General features: G+C 34.8%; 1 protein-coding gene across 2 annotated transcripts in view; it reads right to left on the reverse strand.

Annotated features, from left to right (window-relative positions):
• Positions 1–8,794: 8,794 nt before the first annotated feature.
• The window catches only part of CCDC102B (coiled-coil domain containing 102B), a 135,941-nt gene continuing 118,835 nt past the window's right edge, over positions 8,795–25,900 (reverse strand). For both annotated transcript variants that reach the window (XM_014870904.2, XM_014870901.2), the window contains one exon: positions 8,795–9,078. In XM_014870904.2, coding sequence (XP_014726390.2) covers positions 8,989–9,078 — 90 coding nt within the window. In that variant the 3' untranslated portion in view covers positions 8,795–8,988. The remainder of the gene's footprint in view (positions 9,079–25,900) is intronic.

Here is a 25,900-nt window from a genome sequence, read left to right on the forward strand (position 1 = left end):
TATTTTCATATATAAATAATTACAGAGCAGTCACATTTATAGTTTCTGTTTATATTTCTTAATGAAAGATATTTTAAACCAAATTTTAAATAGTCTTCCAATTGCCATCCAGCTTGCAAGGTTCTTTCTTTCCCTGAATGCATTAAACAACTCTCATTGAACATATAGATAATATTTTTTCTATTTTCCCTCTCACATAGACTGGAATGCAGATTCATGTAAACTGTGAGAATTTAAATTAGTTCAATTAATAAAAGTGGAATGTTTACTCCATTATTATTGAAGATCATGGTGATTTTTAGCTCTGAGCTATTTGAATCTGCCAAGTTACATGTCTAGTCTCATTCTCGTTGAAGTCCTGGTTATATCCCAAAAACACTCCTTCATTTTCTCGTGTGTTAGAACATTTTTTAAAATTTAACCCAGAATATGCAAAAAAAAAGCATGGCTGTTAAGAACAGTTAAGACCTGACTGCTGAGATGTCTCTGCCTGAATTATGGCGCAAAGGAGACCATATGCCAAAGTCAGTAAGATGGATTTTATTTAACAGTAAATGTGTTGTAGAGAGATAGAGAGAAGTAGAAAAGAGATTGGAGAGAGAGATCAAGTAGAAGAAAATCACCATCCCTGGGTTCAGTGGCATCTTGTTTGTCCTTCTTCACCCTGAGCTTCTTGGTGGTGAGGGTCCTGATGTCATTCAAAACTTTTCAGTCTTCACACATTTCAGCGAACAAAGGAATTAATGTTCATTGGTTACACTGTTCTCTAATGCTACTTACTCCACATACTCAGTCTTTCTCTTCTTTTGAGTCAGTGGTTTCTTGGGCTGGGAGATGGTGATCGTGATCTGCCCCTGCCAGAATTACATTTTGGCCAGACAGAGCTGGCTTCAGCACAGCTAATGAGCTGGCTTTCCCCGTGGCCCATAAATTCCTCATTCTTTGTGCTCATTTTCCAGCTATGTTAACCTCTCCCTAGGTCTGAGGTAACATCTGGACAATAATACCCCTTTATCTTATCTACAGTCCATGCTCCTGGTATGCACAGAGGAATATTTGTGGGGCATCCAGTGGTTATTGGTGGTCATAGATGTCATCTGTCTCATAACTTGTGGTGTTCTTTCTTTGTCCATCATCCTGTACATGGTAACTTGAGACTCACAAATATGGCTAGAACTACAAATATGGCTAGAATAGGATTTTTGGCCTGTAGAAGAGGAGGCTCTGGTGTGACCTTTTTGTAGCCTTTCAGGACATGAAGGGAGCCTAGACAAAATCTGAAGAGGGATGGTTTGCAAAGGCATGTAGTGCTAGAACAGGGGTAATTGGCTTAAAATTGAAAGAGATTAGGCTTAGATTGGAAATTAAAACGAAGTTCCTTGCTGTGAGGTTGGCAAGGCACTGGAACAGGCTGTCCAGAGTTTTGGATGCCCCATGTCTGGAAGTATTCAAGGCCAGGTTGAATGGGGCTTCTGAGCACCCTGTAAGGCATGGCAGGCAGTGCCAGGGCGGCTGGAACCAGGTGATTTTTAAGCTGCCTTCCAACCCAAACTGGTCTATGATTCTATGAACTCATAGGAGTGGCTGTATTTTTATTAACAGAACAGAAATGCACAGGATGGTTTTTGAAAACCATTTTACTTTGCTAACAATACACTAGGTAAAATTTCTTATGGTTTTAATCAAATTGTGTCATTCTTGTAATCTATTTCAATAATTAGTATAATGAATGACTGTATTGGAAACAGCTCATCACCATAGAGAAGAATATAACATTTGACCTCTTTGGAACAGTTCACTATACTGCTACATAGCTAGGGTTGTGTTGAATAATTCATGTAGTCCTGGTACACTGGTTTATAAGAGATCACAACAGAATAACAGAAGATTAAATCTGTTTAAATAAGACAAAAGTGTAAATTTGCTCTAAATTATGCTCTTTCCACTGTTCCAATTACTCCAGAAGGAAGTGTTTTACTATTAGAATAAAAATCCTTCTCTAGTGGCTTTGTAGCAAGGTTTTGTTAATAGGGAGGGGGCTATAGAGGTGTGAGAAGACAACAGAAACTGACAAAGCCAGCTGCAGACAGCTCCTAAGAGCTCCTGCCATTGGCCAAAGTTGTGGCCACCAGTGCTAGCTCCTCACTGATATATTTAAGAATGGGTAAAAATGGTGCTCAGCAGTTGTGACAAAGAAGAATGAGAAAAAGTGAAGTTAACAGCTCTGGAGACATCGGTGTCACAAAAGAAGAAAGGGAGAAGGTGGTCCAGACAAGAAGTGTTCCCCTACAGCCCCTTGGAGAGGAGTGTGGTGAGGCAGGCTGTCCTGCAGCCCGTGGAGCTCCGTGGTGGAGCAGAGATCTCTGTGCAGTCCATGGAGGAGCCCATGCTGAAGCAGGTGGACATGTCAGGAGGAAGGTGCAGCATGTGGAGAATCCATGAAGGAGCAGATTTTCTGGCTGGAGATGCAGCTCAGAATTCATGCTGGAGCAGTCTGTTCCTGAAGGACTGGGCCCCATGGAAAGGAGTCTCGTTGGAATAGTCCATGATGGACTGTATCCTGTGGAAGGCACTGCATGTCACAGCAGGGGAACAATGTGAGAAGGAAGGAATGGCAGGGAGGGGCTGTTATGGGCTGATACACGTCCCATTCTCCATTCTCCTGTGCCACTTGAGACAAAGAGGTGCACAAGTCAGAGGTGAGGGACTGAAGCTTAACCTGGGAAGAAGATGAAGGGGAAAGTACTTTTAGTTTAGTTTTTTATTTCTCACCATCTTATGCTGATATTAATTAACAATAAGCTGAATTTCGCCAAGTCAAGTCTGTTTTGCCTATGAAACTAACTGGTAAGAAATCACCATGTTCTTAAATCTTATTTTCTCCCTCTGTCCTGTGGAGGAGCATCTTGGTGAGCACCTGGCAGCCAGCCATGGCTAGCCCACAACATTGCAAAAAGAGAATATGATCGATGATTATTTATATGTAATTACCTGCAAGCTTTCATAGGGCATTTAATTTGGAAAATGAATTATTTTTCCATTAGATGTAGTAAAGGCATTTAAACTTTCTATTCCTCAATATGATTTTTAACAAATGTGACAATGTATAATAGGAATAATGGTGCAGAATTAGTACAGAGTAAGGAAACAAGAAAATATGAGATTAATCATATAAATTTATATTCTTATGTAGAAAAATTAGTTTGATTTCTTTGTTGCTTGTGAAGGGGGATTTTAATATTTTTCCTTATTCTGAATTGTTTTCTTAGAAAATTATCATGTCTCTACTTAATCTGCACAGGGAGTTTTGGTCACGTTTGTATTTTTGTTTGTCTTTTTGGGGTTTTTTTTGTTTTGTTTTTTTTTTTCCTAAGAGAGAGGTGCATGATTTCACTGGGCTCTAGTCAATGACCACTAAGAAACAAATAAGAGTCTCCAGAAATATGCTGCCATTTCAAAACTGTCAAAACTGTGCTTCTTATACACTATTTTTGGATGCTAATAAAGTCATGCAGTGTGTAATGAGAAGCTTGGTAATATGCTGGCTTTTAAATCCATTTGTGTTTTTATTGATTATCTGGCTGGAAGAAAAACATTATTTGTTAACAGAAATAGAGTCTATTGTATGTGTACCATAGCATTTTGTTAAGATGATTAGTAAATCCACTTTTATCTTCTGATGTGTTCACTGATTGATGATATGCTAAAATTTCACTTTAAACTCTCTTACAAAGATAAACCCCAAAGCTTAAATGGTAAATGACTGGGTATTGTTTGTCCTGTTCTTATCTACATTTTCTTCCTTTCAAATGTTAATAGCCTTAAGAAATAATTTATCCACTTTTGGCATAAGCAGTCATTCATGGCCCTTTTCTAATTATGATCAATAGATTCCTGAAATGGAAAATATTCTATTCATGATTAAAGGAGGCAATTGAATCACATTTGCAGTCTTACATAGTTATATTTGTTTAATATGTTTAGAATATCCTTTGAAATTACTGTTGGATTTCTGGTCATTTTGATTTAGGCTGTACAAAATCATGAATAGACCTTTTTATTTCAGTTGACTAAAATTGCCTGTCTTCTTCCTGAAGTCTTGTGATAAAAGATCTATAATGACAAAAGATGTCCAAGAATCTTCATGGTTTCTGAAAAATAATTGCTTATTGGCATATTTTAAATGCAGTATTTAAGGTTTCTTTCCATTTAAAATGGGGAAAATAGGTTATTCTGAGAAAACTTTTCAATGGAGAAAGTCATAGAGACAGGCAGATTGCTGAATACAAGGGGAGAGATTTCAGTAGGAAAAGGTCACCAGTTCTTATGAAATTCTGATAGATTCCATCCTACTGGAGACATAACTTTGGACTGGTCATCAGCCCTTCGTAGTTATTCTCTGCTACTAATCAAGTCAACAGTGGAATAAGTGCACATTATCTTGGCCTGTATGTTGGAAAGTGTTTCAAAGTACTCTAGAGGGAGATTGAGACATCTTTCAGAAAAGAAGCACTTAATTTAGGAAGGAGGAAATCAACATGGTGCAGACAGCATGGGTTCAAAAAGGGAAAGTCCTATATAACTAATTTGATATATTTCTATCATCACCTGCCTTTGTTTGAAGGGAAGGTGGTAGATGTAGTTTTTCTGGGTTTTACTAAGGCTGTCAATGCTGCACCTCACAGCATCCTTCTGGACGAGTTGTCCAGTTGTGGGATGGGTGTTTTTAGGGTGTGTTGGGTGAAGAACTGGCTGAAGGGCAGGGCTCAAAAGGTTGTACTGAATAGGGCTACATCTGTCTGGGAACTGACTACCTGTAGTGTTCCTCAGGGTTCAATTTTAGGGCCAGTTATGTTCAATATATTTATCAATAGTATATCAATATATTTATTAACTATCTGGATGCAGGCGCTGAATATACTATTAACAGGTTTGCTAATGATACCAAGCTGGGAGCTGCTGTTGACTCTTTTGAGGCATAGGATGCCTTGCAGAGGGATCTAGATCGATTGGAACATTAAGTAATGATTAATGAGATTAAATTTAACAAGAACAAATGCCACATTCTGCTCCTAGGTTGGAGTAATTTTGGGCACAGTAATAAACTGGGAGAGGAATGGCTGGAGAGCAGTCTTGGAGGAAGGAACCTGAGGATGCTGGTTTGCAGTAGGCTCAGTGCTAGTCAGCAGAGTGCCCTGGAAGTCCTGAGGGCAAATCCAATCATGGGATGCCTGAAACAGTGTAATCAGCCAGTCAAATGAAGTGGTTTTCCTGCTCTATTCAGTGTTGGTGTGACCTCACCTTGAGCACTTTGTGCAATTCTGCACCTCAATTTAAGAAGGATATAAAGGTCCTGGAATGAATCCAGAGAAGGCAAAAAAAGCAAGTGAAAGGGCTGGAGAGAATGTCCTTGGAGGAGCAGCTAGGGATTTTATGCTTGTCTAGTTTGGAGAAAAAGAGGTTGAAGGGCAGCCTGATGGCTCTCTGCAGCTTCCTGAGGAGGAAAAGTGGAGAGGGAAATGCTGAACCCTTCTCCCCAGTGTTCAGCATGCATAGCAATGGTTCAAAGCTGTGCCAAGGGAGATTTAGACTGGACATTAGGAAGCATTTCTTTACTGAGAGTGTGGTCAAACACTGGAACAGGCTTCCTAGAGAGGTGATCAATACCCCAAGACTGTCAGTGTTTAAGAGGCTTTTAAACCATACCCTTAACAACACACTTTAGCTTTTGATCAGCTCTGAAGTGGTCGGGCAGTTGGAATAGCTGGTCATCGTAGATCTCTTCCAGCTGAGCTGTTTTAATCTATCTTATTCAAAACACACTATTACCCCCTCTTTCCATATCAACTAGTAGGGGACCACAAGACCACATAAATCATTCTTTCCTATCTTTCTGAACATGTAACAATATTAAATAATACACATGTTTATGGATCAAACAAAGTTTAATTGAGTGTTGTGAAAATTATTTCCATGTCTTTCTATCACTGTGTTTACAATCAGTTTGCAAAATTGATCCACATTAAAGATTTATGCTATTTATTATCTTAAAAAGGAAAATAGGAAAGACTATTTTTTCTAGTGGCAATCCCCTGTTTTAGGTACCACATCTTAAAAGATGAACAGTTCAATTGTTTGCATCCAGATTTAAGTTTAGTTTTCTTGGCTTTCCTATAATTACGCTTGGTGACCTTGAGCAAATCACACCTGCACAAATCTGTGTATCTTCACTTCCCACATGTAAAATGTGAAGAGAAATGGGTGGGAACATTGGTATATAGCAAATATCATAGGTGTATATTTAGGATCAGGAAGCATTCTACTATTATTATGGAAAGGTCATAAATTAGCATTCTCAAACATTCTCAACTGCAGCCAGGGTAATCACGCATCATCTTATTTTGACTCACTTTCAAGTGACTAATTTATGGGTTTGTTTCTTCAGAGAAGCCTCTGAAGTTCTCTGTGTGTGTAAAGATGAAATAAATATTTTATTTAGATAATGGAAGTAGCTGAGTTTTCTCTGTCTCAGGGGATAGGGAGAAATTATGAAACACTAAGGTCATCTTATGTGATCTATAAGGGGCAAGAACGAAAACTTAAAAAGTGCTATTCAGAAGGCACCTGAAAGTAAAATATGATCAATAAGTGATCAGAGAGATGTGTGGGATAAATGTCAATATTAACTACCTCAAAAGAAACTAAAATTTCCTCATGAGAAAGAAAAGATACTGTACTGACATTCTGAAATATAAATTTTAAAACTAGCATCACATGATGACTTTTTAGACCAACCAGGTGCATCCCACCTGCTGGGTAGTATAATGCAACATATATGAACACATATGAAAAGGTTTATGGTAGAGTTAGAGCAGCAGAAACTAGATTCTGGTTAGATTTCCCTCAATATCCATGTTACACCAGCAAGCAGTTAGCATAGAAATGTTCTCCAGTACCAATAAAATGTTGTTTTTCCTACAGATTTAGAAATAGAGACAGGAAAGACAGAATCCAAATTTAACCAGCAATTCATAATATCATTTAAATTGATTTTTAGCCACTTTTATTTCTGTGGGCTGAAAAGATACTCTCGAGCTTATAGGTATTTTGGCCAGTGTTGAAATCATATTTTATCTCTAAAAGAACTATATTTCTAATGGCTTGTCAGAGGGGAAAAAAAGAGAAAGGTCTTATCTCTAAAGCTAATCTAAATAATGCTAGCTTTTATCAGTAAACTGTTGTGTTGCCATATTTTCAAGTGCTTCAGTGTAACCAAAGAAGTACATTCAGCTGTTACAGTACTTGAAAATCAATAATTATACACTTTCCAATTCTATTGTGCACATCAACATTTTCAATGCAGCCATTTAACACACTGTGGGGTCGTGAAGATGCTGGCATAAGAAAAGTAGATGGAGTTTTAGAGAAAATCAGTGTGTCATTTCACAATGCATGGAATAAGACCAGAGATCTCTTGTCTAATATAAAACCAGTGAGCTAACAAAGGGAGGAAGTCTGAATTATGAAAAAAAGAATTATGAATCTTATTTTATTGTCAGTTCTTCTAAGTTTTACATGTTAAAACTCCATTTAAAAATAAATTGTCTCACAGTATCTCTGTAGCTTGTTGATGAACTTGTGAATCAGGTATTCAAAGACAGAATTCCGTCACTGTATATCCCTTACTGTGTCCTGAGGGGTAATGGCTGGGATTAGCTCAGCATTACAAACGTGAAAGAGGGTTAAGAATGTATAAAGGTAGTCAAAACACAGATACTTCTGTTCTAGCATCCTATCTCCAGCAGCAGCCTCAATCTCAGACAGGGTCATAAGAACATTTTGTTCCTAGCTTCCAAGCATTTGCAGCTCAGAGAACTCCTGTAAAAATGTGATTCCTGTGTAATCAATCATCTTTAATATTTTTCACTTTTTGTATGGTCCTAGGTTACAAAAGAAATCAAGAGATTTCATAATTCCCTCTTAGAAAGGACATAGCTTTAAATACATCTAGAGCCCTCAGATAAGTTTTCAGTTTATAGGGATATAAGGAATTAAACATATTGCTGTGCAATTATAGCAATCCTTGTGAAACAGAATCTGCACATATTCATTATCAATTCCACATGGCAAACAAAATTATAATTTACGTCTCACTTAATGGCTGAAAGTTGCTGATGTTTTTATAAATTGTGAATTTTCGAAGATTTTCAAAATCTGCTTTTCCGGCTTAACATATTTATCTTACTTCCTACATAACATTTACAGTTTTTTACATGGATAATTAATAAAGTAAATTTTAAATAAAAATGTGATATGTAGACAATAAGGTAAATTTGAGATGCATTAATTTTATTATATGGTGAGTATAAGAAACAGATAAGGAACAGATATTTCTTTAATCTAAATTTGTGTGTGATAATATTTGGGTATTTAAAATAAAATATTTTTATCTTCTTATTTTTATTTTTTTTTAAATGAAAGAAAAGTGTAATACACATGTCACCCTGGTAAAACTGGTGGTCCTGTTATACAGATACCTTTTTCCACTGATGTATGAAAATAAAACACACAAACAAAGCAAGAAACAAACCACTGACTTCCATTCCAGACTCCGTGTCTTCCCAGGGCAGAATGTGAACCTCTCTCATACACCATGCACATTCTAAAGTCCTTTTTCCCAAAAGTAAAATATGGGACAATTTAACTAAAGTCTACCTTTTGCTTTAGAAGAGAACAGTTAGAACAACTGGAAAGGAACGACAGTGGCCAACATAACTTCTGAATAGGTGTACCCTGACTCTTGACATATTTTCTTTGGTTCTTATAAAATTCAGGAATATATAGAAACAATGCATACAGTATTCCTATATACATCTGACATGCACTTCTTCAATGAAACTTTCTTGTATGTCTTCATGAACAATGTTTGCCTCTCCTCTTTGCTGTTAGCCTTGTTGCTGCAGGGCTTTTTGGTGATCTCCCATATCTTCACTCACTGTCGTGGTAGAATCTCCAACAACAGACAAGGAACTTTGTCTGGTCCCAAATCCTGTGTTCACTTTCTTCCGCCCCTTTACTCTGAAAAGGAATTTTAAAAAAAGGTGTGACCACAACATGAACAGAAAAGTCAAGTCAAGTTTAAACAGTTGTAGCTCAAATTTCTCCTAAGCAAAAGATTTCAATAGGAGACATTAGGATTTAGATGAGAAAATCTTTCTGTACTGCAAACACTGGATACTTTTTCAGCTGATTCCTTAAAAAGAAATGAAAAAGTATAGGGTTTCAGAGCAATTACTTGGAATTGTCTTTCACAGTGAGAAGCAAGCTACACTTTTGATGACTAGGAGCCATTATTTATTGATTGGCAGTTGTGAACTTCAGTCCTATTGCTATTCAAGATACATTTAAAGTACTTACTTCCAACTCGTGAGCTTTTTTGTGGCAAGAAGGGAAAATGGGGAATAGTGTAAAAGATCAAAGAGGTCCCAAACTCCTCATTTGACAGAATTCTAGCACTAGTTTAGCATAACGTCTTCATATTAAATTAATAACAATAAGGAGATACCATAAGCACTATAAAATTTCTCATTGAACCATAACTATGCTAAAAGTATATTAGTTTTTATATTTTTTGAATTGACAAATTGCTTTCCTAATGATGATGTTCAGCAGACCAAGAACATCCACTAAAACTGGATGCCAGAAACTGGCTGTTACACTCTGGGGAATTTAGAGCACAGTGAACAGACAGTAGCCTTCCACAGAACAACATAGATTTATCAAAATTTAGGACTTAATTACTCCCAAAGTAGCTACACTACAAACTGACTCAAGAAGATGATGTGTAAAAGTGAGGAAATCATGCCAGATCTAAAATGTTTCTGTATGTTACTAGTTTTTATCTCATCCATGATTAATGTATTGTGCTTTAAGCTTAGGGACATACATCTCCAATTCCTCCATATCATCTTTGCATTTTCATTCAAATTCTGCCAAAAGCCCTTGTGCAATCACTGTGTTTCTTGTCTTCTTTGTGTGTGTTGAACAGGTTTTCAGGAAAGGGAATTCAAAAACACATCAGTTTGCTCTTGGTTCTGGGACCCCAGTAGTCTTGTGAAGAAAGTCTGAATAAAATGTCAAGGAACCTGAGACTTTTTACCAAAATGTGGAGACTTTTTGCCACTGTGATGGTACCCAGTTACTTCTTTGCAATTGCAATCCATTTGTAAATTCATTCCCTGGCAGTGTGGACAGGTCAGTCATGCCATTGTGCTCACACAACTAATCAAATCTGCCCACTATTTATAAAACAACGTTCTTACAAAAAATAGCGTCGCATGTCAAAAGCATTTATGCTGCCAATGTGTAAAAGCCTTTGAACTGGCATAGCAGTGTAATTGTTTATAGCGTCAGGGACCCCATGATGTTCCTGTCTACTGATTAACATCCCCACTAATTATCCCAGATACAGACTGATTGCCAAGCCCTACATCAGTAAGAATCAATAAGCTGGCAAGTTCTTCAACCCTGCTGGATACACAAGACTAGGCTGTGCAGCAACTTGGTTGCTGTTACTGAATTTTACTGGAATCCTTTTGAAAGAGATGGCTGTTTCCTTTTTAATTACTTTCACTGAATGATTTCCAATAATGACTTTGCCTTATAAAAAATTCTAGGTAAGTTCTGTGAACAACTCATTAAAATACTGGTGCAAAATTACTCATAGTTCTATCCTTTCCCATTCATTTGCTAATCGAAGACATACTAATATAAACTAAAAGTGGAAATCTTAAAACTACTAACTAAAAAAGTTTCAAATTAAATTTAAAGAAAAGAAACCAAAATACATGAAAAAAATATTAGGTGTAACTCATGGCTATGGACTTAAACTACTTCTTGATTTTCTGGGAATGCACATGATAAATTTTCAGGACAAATCAAGTTATTTGTTTTTAAATATTTCTTATTAATAATTTCAGAAGCAATTAGTCTGGCATTGCTAGACATAATGTAAGGTTATTGGCAGCTATAAAAATTTAGGACACTTTCATTATGCCTTCTATTTGATATTTAAACTAGTGCAGCTACACATATAAGGAGCTTCTACCAAAACTGCTGTATGAATATTTGAATGGTAAGCTTTGAATGTTTAGACAAAACTACTCCTCACACTTGCCAGAAATAACTAAATCTTACTTATAAGAGCAGCCCTGATCTGTAATCTCTTATAAGATTTAAGAGTGTCCATTGAACAGCCAATATACAACAATGTCCTTTAAATTCCACACTGGTTTAAACAGTCTTCAAACACCTCCAGTAAGAAGCCCTGACATCAGAGCTTTAATGAAGTAAATTTTTCCAGGATATTGGCAAAACTGGAGTAAGTCACATGTATGTCAAAAGGATTTGGCCCAGTTGTTCTTCTCTTCTACGTGATATATTTCTTCTGACTACTTCTGGACTTCTGTGACTTCAGTTTGTGTATCCCATGTGACAGAAGCAATGAACAACCTATTTAAATGTGAACATTTATGACGATTGGGCCATAAGAAAATTAAGGAAACCTTTCCCTTTGGTATTCTGCCAACTTTGAAAACGTCTGGTGTCCAGGAAATGATGTTGCAAGAAGTTGTATTTTGTTCCTCAGCTGGAAGGGCACTAGGAGCCAAGTGAAATGGGAAACTTTGCTGCCAGCTAGAGCTGGTTGGGGCTCCTTGGGGCAGTCAGAGAAGCCAGTTGCATGAGTGCTTAAGTAACAAGAAAAAGGACAAGAAAAAAATGGCCCCAACTTGTGCCAGCAGAGGTTTAGATTGGATATTAGGAAAAATTTCTTCACTAAAAGGGTTGTCCAACACTGGAACCAGCTGCCCAGGGAAGTGGCTGTGTCATCATCCCCGGAGGTACTCAAAACATGTGTAGACATGATGCTTAGGGACATGGCTTAGTGGTGCCGGGTTAACTGGAAAATTTAATGATATTGAAGGTCTTTTCCAACCTAAAGGATTCTATCATTCTATGATCCTATGGTTGTACCATCCTGGTTATGCAAAGCCTGGTGAGCTCTGCAGCTGTTGCTGTTGCTTTAGCCATCTGTTTGGCCAGCACTGACAGTGAGCCAAAACCCATCTGCATGTGAAACACTCAACTGTATTTCAAATTATAGCCACACAGGGACTAAGACTATGGAAAGCTTAAAAATAAAAGTAATAAGAACAGCTCCTGAAGAAAATTTTAAAAGTGGGGTCTAAATTAATAAGTAAAATAAAGTGCATGGGTTTCAAACTCCAGATAAATGAACAAAACATTTTAAAGCCCTTTTCCTAACAACAGACAAATAGAAAATGCTATCAAAGTCAGCTAACAAAATCGTGAAAAGACACAAGCATATAAAAAGGCAGCATACCATATGTCCACCAATATCTGGTACAACAGAAACATTAAGAATGCCATTAAGATAGTGTCCCCATTGTGCCCAGGTATACAATAACATATGGTACATTTCCTGCTTCACAGTGCATTTCCTTGCTTTTGTTGTTTAGCATCACTAATTTAGAGCTCAATTAATATAGTTTGTGCATGCATTTCTCTGTAGAATATTTTTTAAAATTTCACTACTGTTTAAATTAATCTTTTTTTTTTTAGTGCAAGTGCACAGTAAGTATTAATGGAAGGTAGGATTCTTTCCAAACCTTAATTAGATGGAAGAGCTAGACAGAACTATTTTAAAGTAGCTACACATGATACTTAAATTATTATTGTCATCTTATTTAATCCTCACACAATTTGCTGTAATGATTCTACAGAGAGACATTACAAGGTTGTTGTTTGTTTTAATCAATGATGACTTCCCAAGGACAGATGTGTGCATTTCTCAGGAGTATAGATTAGAGGCAAAACCATAAGGGATTAGTGTAACAGTGGTAAAGAAAATACAGCAAGAAATATAAGGCGATAGTCTAATAAATATCCACATGTATATGTGGAGAAGAAAAGGAAATGAAGATATATGAAATGTTTTTCTCATTGAAAAATTAAAGTTCAAGGAACTTCTGGATTTCCAAAAACAAGATGAAAATTATTTGTAAAACACGCTATCTCAAGTATTTACAGATTCCATGAGCCTCTTAGACAAGATGAATTTTGCCACACTAGCTCAATCCTACCAAGGTTCCTATTTGAATTCAGGACCCTTATGGGAAGTAAAAGAGAATTCTCTTATCAAAGGAGTACTCTTAACTATCTCATGTGCCCTTCTAAAAGGCATATACTGTGGCATGAGTTTGATATAGAAAATGAAATAAGAATGAAAATGAGCCCTTAGCACTAAAATCTAAAATTCTTGCATCAGAAAAGTTTTGATCAAATAATTTAGACCAAACAACTAATATCCCGGACATGTAATTTTTAAATATAAAAGATGAGAATTCACTTAGTAATAATCAATAATAAATTTCAGTTCAGAACCACTTCAATTTGTCATTTACTGTCTCAACAGTGGTGCTATGCTAAGCTATTTTCATGTGTGGATATAGAAGAAAGGGATCTCTGGTATGAAACTAAATCAGAGTTAAGAAAGGAAATCACTATAAGCTTGAACTAGCATAAACTGGTATAAACTAAACTACAATTTTAGACATTTATTTATGAATAAAATAATTAATATTCTGAGTGGAATTACAGCTAATGCCCAAGTTATAGAACATGGATTTATAGCAGCTTCTGCTTTAATTAAAATATATTTGCCATTTAGCATTAGGGGACTGTGAAAGATCATGAGTGAACATATGGATATTGAATTAGGTTTCATAATTTTACACTGCAGAAATTACTCAAACACTCTGTAAACTCACCCACTATGCCACTCCAATTTCTAAAAATATTAAATGTGCTCTCCAAGAGCATGACTTTTTCTTTAAATGCTAAATGTTGTATTTCCTTTGAAATCCACAAGAGCATAAACCATCTTTTTCTATATTTTTCATAACTTTTTAAAATTTATTTAATTCATGAAAAATTATGCTTTTATTTTCCCTACAAGAAAATGTTTGTGTTTTCCTATATAATTATAACCCCTTCTAACTTCAAAGTTTATGTCTGAATAAATTTCTCAAGTACATTTCTGGGTACAGTGTATTTCAATAGTGTACTGCTGAAATTCATGCAATATTTTCCCTAAAATAAAAAATAAAATATGAAAAAATGGCTATTTTGATCAAACTTTTGCTACTAAACCAAACCCTTTGCTTCTGTATCACACTAGCTCTGCTGAAATTCTGAATAAGTTATCCACTGTAAGAACTTTTAGAAAGGTAGAGGATAAATACAACTCAGTGGCCACTTAATAGGAAATGACTTATTGAACAGCCTTTCTTAAACTCAGGTCTTGTTAACTGAGGTTTTCCAAAAGAAGAATCATTCCCATTTATAACATAATTATTTCACTGTTCTGACATATAATTCTGACATATAATAAGAATTAAAATGACATTTAAAATAAAAGCTCTTCTTAAATTGTTAATTCTCATATATTCACATATTTTTGTTCATAAGAGCTTTGCATAATAAAGTCTTTCTTCAATGATAATACTTTAGAATATGACCATGTCAGGATATGGGATGACCAAATAAGACCACTTTTCCTTACAACTACATGATAAAAGAAAAATTAAATCCATTCTCCCCAACAAAATGAGCACAAGGTGTAAAAATTCCTCCTCTAGGGGAGTGATGATAACAGGGAAGTAATAGCCTTTCTACCTTTGGTTTCTAGAATACTTTGAACATCCTGGAATGAACAGGAATATTGATATAATCTGCTTTTACAGTGAAAGTACTCAGAAAAAAAGTATGTTTTTTGAAATTTGTCTGAAAATGCTTTTTTTCTCGTATGTCCATCTCCCTTTATCACTCATGTAATTTTGCCAATACATATTTAATTCCTTGCATATTACAATAAGTATCATAAAATTTCCTTATGTTTGAAAAGAAAGCATGTTTCAGCATTTGTGCTCTTGCTAAGCATACATTTGGGCTAAATACAAACTGATTTTGCCATTTTTGTCATTATTCAAGGCATTTTCTCATTATTCAAAGCTTTACGTTGTATTGCAAGCACTCAAAATTTAAGTACATTTGAAAGTAAAAACGGAAAAAGAGATATCAAGAATATTGAAGGATGAAGATAGTATAGGTGGCTGTTTTAGCACTTCTAAGTAGATACAAGTCTCTCTTGTAAAGCATGTTTTAATATTTCTTTCAAATGCTTTTAATATATCTTTTTAAGATGTCTCCTGATTTTGAACACAGGAATAGCTCTTCTGGTCCTACAAAGAAGAATGTATAAATGATATATACATTCCTTTCTGTTTTAAGAAGTGTGATTTGCATAGAATGTTTTCTGTGAGCAATTTTTTAAAGAATTGATAAAAGGCTAAGAAAGTGCACTTGGCACAAGCCCTTTTCTCATTCATTTTTTAATACATTAAGATTCACTTGCCACAATAATATCTTCACCTACATAATCTCCAGGCCAATAAAAATCATGGCCATTTCCCTACCCAGCAATTACATGGTTGCCAGCTTCAATTTAATTCCTTTTCCCCTTTCAGAATTCTTAACTTTTAGCAGTTGCTCAGTATGCCTCTTCATTGCTTTCCTCTTGCTTCTTCCAGGTATGAAATATATACAACTCTGAAGCAGACATTAACTTTCCTTCCCATGACCCTTATTCACTTTCTAATTTACATCCAAATATGTCATGAAACTAAATTAGTTATTTTCAGAATTATATTGGGGAGATTCTTTGTACTTTTCACGATGAAAACACCCAGCATGTTAAAACTTAGGTTAAAAATCAAGTTCTCCTCAAAATAAGGAAAAAAACCAAACATATACACTCAAGAAAATAAATAATTCCTGAAAAAAATTGCTTAGTATATTGTGGTATCATTCAATATTATGCCTCCTAGTTATAGTCATTGAATGAAAATTATATGAGAGTTCTGGGAAGCACTAGAGAGTTATGCCATAGACCATGTTCTGCCTTGGATCATTGCCCAAAACACTGCTCATCTTTGACAGTATTAAAGTCTGGTATCTCTTGAACCGGCTGAGTAGGAACAAATACCGAGCACAACTGCTGTGCTGTGATTACGAGCTTTTCAACAGTGAAAGCATTTCTTTTAAAACTTGCAAAGCTAGAGATAGAACGTGAATGTGTGCATTACAATTAGTCATTCTGCTCCCTTCCATTCCTCCCAGCTTCAAATTCTGACATGATAGCAGCTACTATCTCACCAGCTGTTAAAGATAGCATGCAGCTAGAAAATCATAACTGGAAGTTGAAATCTCAGCTTTCAAGTATCACAAAGCACTAATCTCCAGTTCTGTGGCTAGTAAGGTTTTGACTACTGAAATCATGTGGGAGCTAAAGTGAAAAGCAACAAATGGTGATGGTAATCTGGTGACATGAAGGTTTCATTATCTTAGGACCTACCATGTCTGATAAAAAAAAGTACAAGGGCTCTCAGGGCCAGTAAAATTATCTTATGTATGCAAAAAGCAGGGGGTAGCTTTGATGCCAAAATGGCAGTAGAGCTGACAAAGATAAAAGTACTGAAAGAGTAAAGCAGTTAAAAATGAGGTAAAATAAAACACAAGTGGATAAGATATGGAGCATGCTTTCTTGTAACATTGTTTTATCTACTTACCAATGTGTTAGGAAAAAAAAATAGGTATTTGCCAAATACTATTCATAGATCTGGTAAAAATTAACAATAATACTTTTCTAAGTTTGGGGGATTTGGTTTTTTTTTGGTAAGAAAAGATGCCCGAAAATTTCCATATCTCAATTACATTATTGATGCACCTAATTCTCAATGCATTTCAGGATAAGTTGACCTATTACCTACACACTCCTTTGAAAAGTTTCATTTTAGTGTCTCTGGATCACGACAGTGCCAGCAAAAAATTAATAATGAAATGACTACGTTTCTGTCATCTGTTTTATGGTACTCCTCTAGCATCCAGAACCATTGCATCAGGAATATCCGAGAATACGTTCCTGCTTAGTATTGTCAGGATTCTTTTATTGTCCCGTTGCCCAGCAATTCAGATAACCAATTCTGGATCCAGACAATGCACTTATTGTCCTCAGCATGCATGGAAATAGTTTCCAGGTCTTCCAGCTGTTACCTTTCCGGGGGTCGAGGTGGGACTGACTGTCCTGTGCCTTCCCATCTCCACTTTCTGTCCCTTTCCATGCACAAGGCTGTGCAAGCTTCTGCCTCTGTGGCTGCTCCTGTTATCCTTGCTCTCACCCAGGCCTATTCCTCATGTTTGGCCAGCAACAGTGCCATGCTCAGCTCACCTCCTGCCTGCATGATTCTGTAAATCTCATTCACACCCATCTCAGCTCTCTGTCTATGAGTGGAACAGCCCAAGACTTCCCTTGCAAAGCACCCAAAACCTTCACTTGACCCATTCAGCAGCGAGAGTACACACAGCTGTTGGTTTACTGCACACTTATGCTTAAAAGTTAACCCCACCCTCCCAAAATATATACATTAAGATGGAATATTAGTAGTTCCAATTGTATGTTAAATTTCATATCCTCTGCAATTTTACTTATAATTTCTAATGCTGGAAAAGGTCTTATATCTTGAACATTCTTTCAGTAACAATGCAGAAATCTTGTATTATTTTTTAATTTTTTATAGATTAATTTTTTTACTGTTACAATTCTCTCTATTGCTTTGCAATTCCTTGTTTTTTTCAGATCTCTAAATTTTTTGCTACTTCCAAAGTTTAAATTTTTCAAACTATTCTTTAGATACCTGCAAATTGCTACTTTTCAAAAATATATGTAATAAAAAAAAGGTTATAATTCTATTTATGTCATTAAAATCAATAGACTATTGGACTGAAACGCTATGAAGCTCTTCTCTGACCAGAAACAAAATCCAGCTTTCTGCTGTATTTTTAAACCAGGCGTAGCTGATTCAATGTATTCTGTTTATTTCCTGAAAATTATGAATCATAGCGGGGAACTTAGAGTGAGTATCATTCTACTGGGATCAGAAATATCAAAACCAAATTGATACTATAATCTGCATGGTGGATTATTTTAGAGTTTAGGAATTTTTACAGCATTTTATAGAAGGTTCAGAAGATCCATAGAATATGAAGAATTCAGAGGCACGTACATGAGCTATGCTAAGTTTAAAGACCACAAAAAGTTAAACCAAGCAAGCTAGTTTTTTCATGTGGTTCTGAATTCTGCTCATATATTGTATGTGCTGGATTTGATCGGTTTTGTGCCACTATAATTATATTAACTGCATAAACTGATGCACAAAGAGTATCAGAATTGTTCACTGCGAGATTGCAATAATGAGTGGCCTTGCCATTTTGGTAAAATAAAGCAGCTCATCTCTTTCAAGTTACATTAGACAGAAAATTGAGCATAATAAAATCATGCATGAAAATAGAGATGTTTGTTGCAAATACATGTATGTGTATGTGTTAATTTACTTCTGAACAAGAAGAGGTATGAACATAGCATTTAATTATTCCTAAACCTGATGGGAGAAATATATTTTTCCCCTGAAAATTGTGAAAGAACCCCACTGACAGCTCAACATGGATGTATTGCTAACTTTTATAGCGTTATATTCACAAAACTAATACAAATCCTGAGCATATGCAAATAATTTCTGTGGAACAATTCTTTTAGCTTTATTAAGAATTTCTAAGTTTTCTTAAGCCTCCCCTCCTTATAACCTAGAAATTTAGAAACAACATACAAAGAATATGAATAATCTTAGCTCAAACTTTGCAATCTTTCAGTTTGGCACAACTATCATTTGGAAATTTTTCATGACAAGTGCAACTGTACTGGGAAGGGGAAGAAGATCTTTAGTGGCAGTGTCATCTGCAGAACGAAGCATTTAAAGTGCCTCTAAGAGGAATACATTTGCATTCTCCAAGTGTGAGATGCTGTTTTACTTAAAAAATCTTATGTCTGGGGGGAAAAACAGACTTCAGCTATGAATCTAAAACTGTAAGAACATTAGAACATTGGATCTGCTTTTCTTTAATAATTTTCTAAATTTTGGAACACAGCTGAAGCACATCAACACAAATGAAAAAATAAGTGCTAATATTTTACAGATAATAGTAAAGGAGCATAAGCCTATAAGCCCCACAAATGCTGACAGACCCATGTTGACAGACCATCCTTGCTTGCTTCTCTTAATTTAGGTAGCAAGACAGATAACCTTTTTTTTTTTTTTGGCACATGATGCTGGATATAGAAAAATGCATTAGTATTTCTCTGCCTAAAAAAATAAAAGTTGAAAGTGAAGTCTTTAGAATTATAGGCTCAAGAAACAAATTTGCACATCATCATTCATGATTTCTAGAATTGATAGTTTGAGACCAGTGAAGTGACAGTGAGATCTATTCAGTGAAAGGAATCATCAGACTGTCAGAATTCAAAAAAAGAAGAAAAAAGTCCTACAGAAATAACTATCTTCTAATCTTCTCATTAGTTATAGATAAGTAGATTATAAATTATCTTAATTAGCAGGACTTGAAGTTGAAAACTTCTGAAATATTCCACTTACCTAACTAATAACATTTTTTACTTATCCCATTGCTTTTTCAGTGAGAACATGTTGCTCTCTTCTTTGAAAGAAAAGGATTGATCATTATGCAGAATTTGGAAAGTGATAAGATATTGTAACAATATTCTGGAATAGTAAAGCATAAAAAAAGAAAAAAGAAGTGGACTGATAGAAAGCAAGTGGGGCACACAATATTTATGTTACTATATTAATCCAATAAAATGACCACATGATGAATACTGAATACAATATTTATTGTACCTGACAAGAAATCATGCCAAACCAAGAAAAAGTTTGCAGAATCATATAGACATATTAACACATATCTGGTCTGGCTTGAACAGCAGAGGTGACTAAGCAAACTTCAGGATGCATATGATAGAGTGAATAGGAACAAGTCAAAAACTTTATGAATACTGAATAAATTTTAATATTTTAACATTGTATTAAGCTGTTATAGAAGTTTCACAGGAGAGCAGAAAGCAACTGCTTTCTGAACATTTTAGTAGAGGAAAAGGCTTAGAAGATATCACCTCTGACTGAGGAGTCCTTGATTTTGATTTTCCTGGAATCTTGCGTGGTATTCCAGGGACGCCTGCTTTGCTCCTAAAGTCCTGCAGAGACTTTTTCCATCCCAGAAAGAGGACACCAGTTTAGATGGAACTTTGTGTGGTGTTATTCTGTTGCACTCATTAGGCACTGCTGAGCATTCAGAACATCTGAAATCAAGCAGGTTTTTCCAGACCCATACTTGAGGTGGCATCAGAAGAATTGTAAATATGAAACAAAGTCTTCCAGAACTTGGAGGGCTTTTTGGTAATGCTGTTTTTTTTTTTCCTTCAGCTGAATTTAAGACACATATCCTCACTGATCAGGGAGAAGTATTCAGATTTATAAAGATGGGTTTCTCTTTTACTTTAGAGTGCTACCAGTGTCTCAAAATGCAGCACAAGAAAACATAAAGATCAGTCTTTTTGATTTCAGACTGTGATTTCTCTCTGTCCAGTAAAACCTAGGGGAATTTGTCTATATTATGATTTCAAGGATAAATTGAAATTACAGTTCCTCCTTTGGAAGACTCTGAGCTATTATCACCCTTATACTTCATTGCAATCAATGCTAAATTTCTTGTAAGTATTTATGAATTTAAGTAATTCAGACAATTGTAGTGTATTTTGTTTCTTTCTTTTGAGATAAAAAAAAAATATTTACATAACAGCTCCCTAATTGCCACTTGAGAATTAAAATTGATTAGTGTAGCACTGGACTCCAACAAAACTCTGCCTTATTAAAATATATAAAACTGGAAGCATAACAACTCTGGTAAGTTTTGCTATATGCTCCAGTTTCACACAACTTAGCCTATTTGGCACCCATTTTGCAATATTGCTTCTCTCATGCCACACTTTCCCATCATCCCAACCAAAGATATTTAATTTTTCATATCTTATGAAACCAGATTTAGCTGGCCTTCTTAAAAGGGACATGACTATAGAATATGGAACTAAATCTTTGAAACACTTATGAAAATAATTAATCATTCAAATGATAGGCTTTCAGGACCTTCTGCAAAGTGCATTAATGCTTATAAATCCCAGCCCTTGGTCATACATCACTCTAATTACTACTCCTCTTTTATGCTACTTTCCACATTCTCTTTTGTCTGTTGCATCTATTTGTTTGGAATATACAAGTTAATTTTAAAATTCTTCTGAAATAATATACTTTTCAACAAATTGCAAGCTTTTTGGTAGATCAGTTCTGGGTAGAAGTATTAATTTTTCATTTAGATATCAAACCAAAAAAGTTTTAGTGCTTCTGAAGGCTTTAAACTTGCCTATTTAAAACTGCTGTGCAATATGTATATTATGAATTGGTTTCTGAAATGAAATACTATATAATCAAAAACTGATCTGTATGTGTCAAATAAATAGATTTGCTTAAATATTGACAATCTGTACTTCCTCAAATTCTAAATGTTGATTGCATAATTTGCTCATGTTTAGTCTAGTGATTGCAAATAAAGAAGTTTTACTGAAAAGTAACTTCAATCCTTCTACTGCTGTGATGAAATGATGCTGCACCCTGGAGAATTTTCTCAAAAATTGTAGGTTATATTGGGCAAGACTTATCATAAAATTTTAATGGTGGTCACTGCAGATCTGTAATGATACTTCAAAAATCATCATGCTTTTTGTTTGCTTCTATGCCTTTAAACCCACTCCCAGTGTAGGCAAGCCAACAAAATCCGTTCCTTAAAAACATCTCAGGAACTTCTTTGAAGACAAATGAGTAACATACACTAGTGTTTTTTTGCAAGTGACAGTAAATGCAAAGTACAGAAGGAGGCTTTCAAGTATGGAACTAATGGATGACAAACATGCTGCCCTACAAAAAAGTGTATGTACTGTAACTTTAACTTTTTGGAAATGTTGTTGAAAGAAGCTATATAATAAAAATTCTTCACATTGTTATGTGAAAACTAGAAGAAAGTGATTCTTCTGGTTCCCAGAATAAAACATAACTGAAATATGTGCTAAGAAGTGATAAGTACAGCTAAAAGATTTAATTAAAGCTCTCAGGAATAAAGAAAAGAGCTGCTGACACAGAAACTGTCATGACAAATTATCTTTTGAGCAATCTTTAAGAACCAAAAAATGCACAGTTGACTACAGAAAATGTTTTAAAATTCTTGCTGAAGACCATTAGCTAATCTCGGCCATGATACACATTTATACTTTTCAGCATAAAGTCATACATTCAGAAAAGCTGAAATTTTAAATGATGTGTACAAAGAAGTGCGTTTCTTTTACAAATGTTTTGCAACTTGTACAGTTTAATAAACAACTGTAAAATCACATTTTAAGACAATGATATTTACTATCTCCAGTAAAGCATTTTTCTGTTTAATTACAAGTTAATAATCTTAATAATCATTAAATGAATGGTATTTCTGTTTAGTGACAGAACAATTTCAGGAAAGATCAATTATTCATTTCAAGAACATTCATGGTGACAGTCTATATTTAAGAAAATCATCCAATACTTCAGGTTAGGTTTCAGACTAATACACTAGTTATATTTACTGTATATATGAATTCAATACTATTGAAAGAAAATATGTTATTGCCGTCATTAAGAAGATTAAGAAAAAAAGATTGTATATTCACATATTGAAATCTAATTTTTTGTTATCTTAAAAACTGTTGATGATTTAGCCAAACTCTTAGTCCACTAGTGACCTAATAATTTCTAAATAATAGATAGAAATATGAAGGATGCATCTTGCCCATATGTCCAGTTTTTCCTTTTGGAATATTCATAGAATGATGTCAAAATGCCGATGCTCACAGGGGTGGATATTTAGTTCAGACACAAAATCCAAAAGAATATAACATAAGGAAAAGAACCTTTCATATAAGTAGATAAAAATATATTATACTGCTGATATTGAAGGTAATCAGCATAACATTAAATATCCTCATATACTGACCTTTTCCAGGCCGGTAAGAAGCAACACGGTTGATGCTGTGGACATTACAACATTGCCAGTGACAATGAAAAAAAATTAAAAAGGACTTGAATTATTCGATTACTAAATCTTTTTTCTAGTATTGAAATTTTCTTCTGGGCTGACATTAAACGACTAAAACAAAGAGTTTAGCAACTTTTAATTCTTTTAGGCAAAACTTCCTATGAGAGGGGCTAAATGCAGAGAAGCAGGCTGTAGTTTCAGCAGGTCATTGAACAAAGACTCTTGATTGGCATTCCAATTTAAGAGAGAGGACAAACACAATTATACTGTAGTAAGCAACTCAAACAACATGGTAACTCTCCTTTTGTTATGTTCCCTTAAATGTTCATAAATATTCTCCTTTCACCATCTCCTTACATGTACTTCTGTGTAGATTCTATTGATCCTCAGAAAACTAAAAATTAATGACAAGAACTTTTTAGAGACATATGCATGCAAACAACACCGTAGTATCTTATTAAATGCCCACTCAAAATCAGCGTGTATTTCTAGATTTTAGAAATCTCAAAAACATTTTTCACAAATGTATTTCTCAGTGTGAAAAACCTATAGCTGAAAGCAGTCAAAAAGAACAGCAACTTAGTTATGAAATTTTCTAATTAAATTTTAAAAATAGAATAATTTAAAAATAATCAAAAGTTACCATTTAATTTCCTTAGTTGATTTCTCAAGTGAATTAAAGACCTGAGAAAATGAGTTTTTCCATCTGCATCTGAAAAAAATTCTCATAGACTTTATGAATGAAAACAAGTAATTCAAGGTCTTAATAAATATGTCATAAGATAAATTCATTGCTGATGTCGTTTAAAAGACATTCAAATTGAGAATGAAGGACACAGAAAATATATGCAATTATGAGACCCTGGAACACTGATTCTAAAGTTATAGAGAAACAATATTAGTATTTCCTTATTTTGCAGAAGCCAATAGCATCAGGATGCTGTGCAATTTGTCTTTTGCCTGGCATTTTTAAACTTGTAGAAGAAGTATGCAAGATCTTGTCTTTACAAAACTGTTACATATCACTCAATATTCTTTTCTAACATTCATTTTGCACAAGACAATGTAATAGCTCATGTTCATTGAAATGGTATCCCTGTGATTCCTGGCTGCCACTTTGGTAGAGCAAAAATGTGAATAATTTAAGCTCTAGATTAGAGGAAGGTTTGATATGGTGCTAGAAGTTTTGACTGAATCAAAGTCACTCATTTCCCAAGACCAGAGCTGTTCGAATTGTCAACTCCACTATGAAAAATGAGTATATTCATTTAAAAAACCCCATCAAATAAAAAAAACCCCAACTTTATATCCTTTCAAGGTACTTAATATCTCCACTTCAGAGGCAACAGCATCAAATGCAATTCTTCACACTTTTTTGCTAAGGGGAAAAAATAATTTTGAGACCCAACTTTCAAATAAAATTTCCACTTTGAATTTGATACAAGCATAAAAGTTTAGCAACGTTGCTGATGTTACAATGTACTCATTTGTAGTCATAATTTACTGCTCCTGCAGGATATAATACTGTAACATGCACGCCAATCATAGTTTACATCTTTCAGATTTGTCTGTTTCAAGTCTCAAGTATCTATCTGTATGGAATTGAAACCTTCACCTTTTGTCACTCCCTGAATCTGCTTAAACTTTTATTTTCAGAAGAATGCATTATTGAAATTATTACTACAATACTTAGTCTAAACATTTGTTGCTTAATATTGTTGGTGAGTGAATCAATTATACAACTTTAATTAAACTTTTTAAAAAATTCCTCTGTGTGTATAAATGTATAAATATCATCTGACCCTCCCTGAAAGCTTATATGCATTAAACACAAAAAATGGAAAAGAAAGCAAACTCAAAGTAATTAGTGTCTGAATACTGGCTGAATATTTGATGGCTATACGAGAAAGCAAGTTCTCAGTGAAAGAAGGTTAAACTACATCCAATACTGCTCCTGTAAGCATCTGAATAATTCATTTTTCATATAGTCTGAAACCTGGAACCTTATCCCCAGATGTCAAATTTCATTTTAAAAATTAAAATTTTATATATTCTTTTCAAACTGTTCTTCCATGGAGATAACTCATATGTTTTCAAGAAAGAGCTGAGTTACACTGGATAGCTGTCTCCTAAGATCACAGACTGGAAGTTAGGAAGTCCCTTGGCACAGAAAAACCACTTACTTTGTTTCTTTCAATCTTATATAAAGAAAAAGTTAATTTTATTTAGTAAAGATGGAGATATTGATCAGTTTAGCCAGATACATCATTGTGAAACATTAAGTCTGCCTTCTCTCCTCCCTTACTCTTGGAAAACATATTGTAACTGGCAGAAAGATAGCCATTTTGGGTGGATAGAAGTGGTACAGAACTTCAGGATTTATTCTCCACTGGGGACAGGGAAAAAGTGAAAAGTTCAAATTGTGGAGGAATTGTATGATGGAAAGGTAAGACTTATGGCTAGGCTCTCCTCTTGCCTCTTGCTACAAAATCAAAACTCTTAACGGGAATCCAATGCAGGAATTTGATTTCTGAAGGCTTCATCAGAATATTCCACATTTTAAAGGGAAGGCAAAAGGCGTGTATCTGACAGCAGAACAATCAATTTACCTGATTTAAATTCTCTGCTCTAAAGCACTGTGAGTCAAAAAGTTTAAACTCAGGTATTATTTAAATGTAAGCAAATATGTGTGTTACATGAAGGCTACAAAGTTTCTATAGGGGCTTTATATAGCTGTATA

The sequence above is a fragment of the Sturnus vulgaris genome, chromosome 1 (genome assembly GCF_052056855.1).
Source record: "Sturnus vulgaris isolate bStuVul1 chromosome 1, bStuVul1.hap1, whole genome shotgun sequence".
Lineage (NCBI taxonomy): Eukaryota > Metazoa > Chordata > Aves > Passeriformes > Sturnidae > Sturnus > Sturnus vulgaris.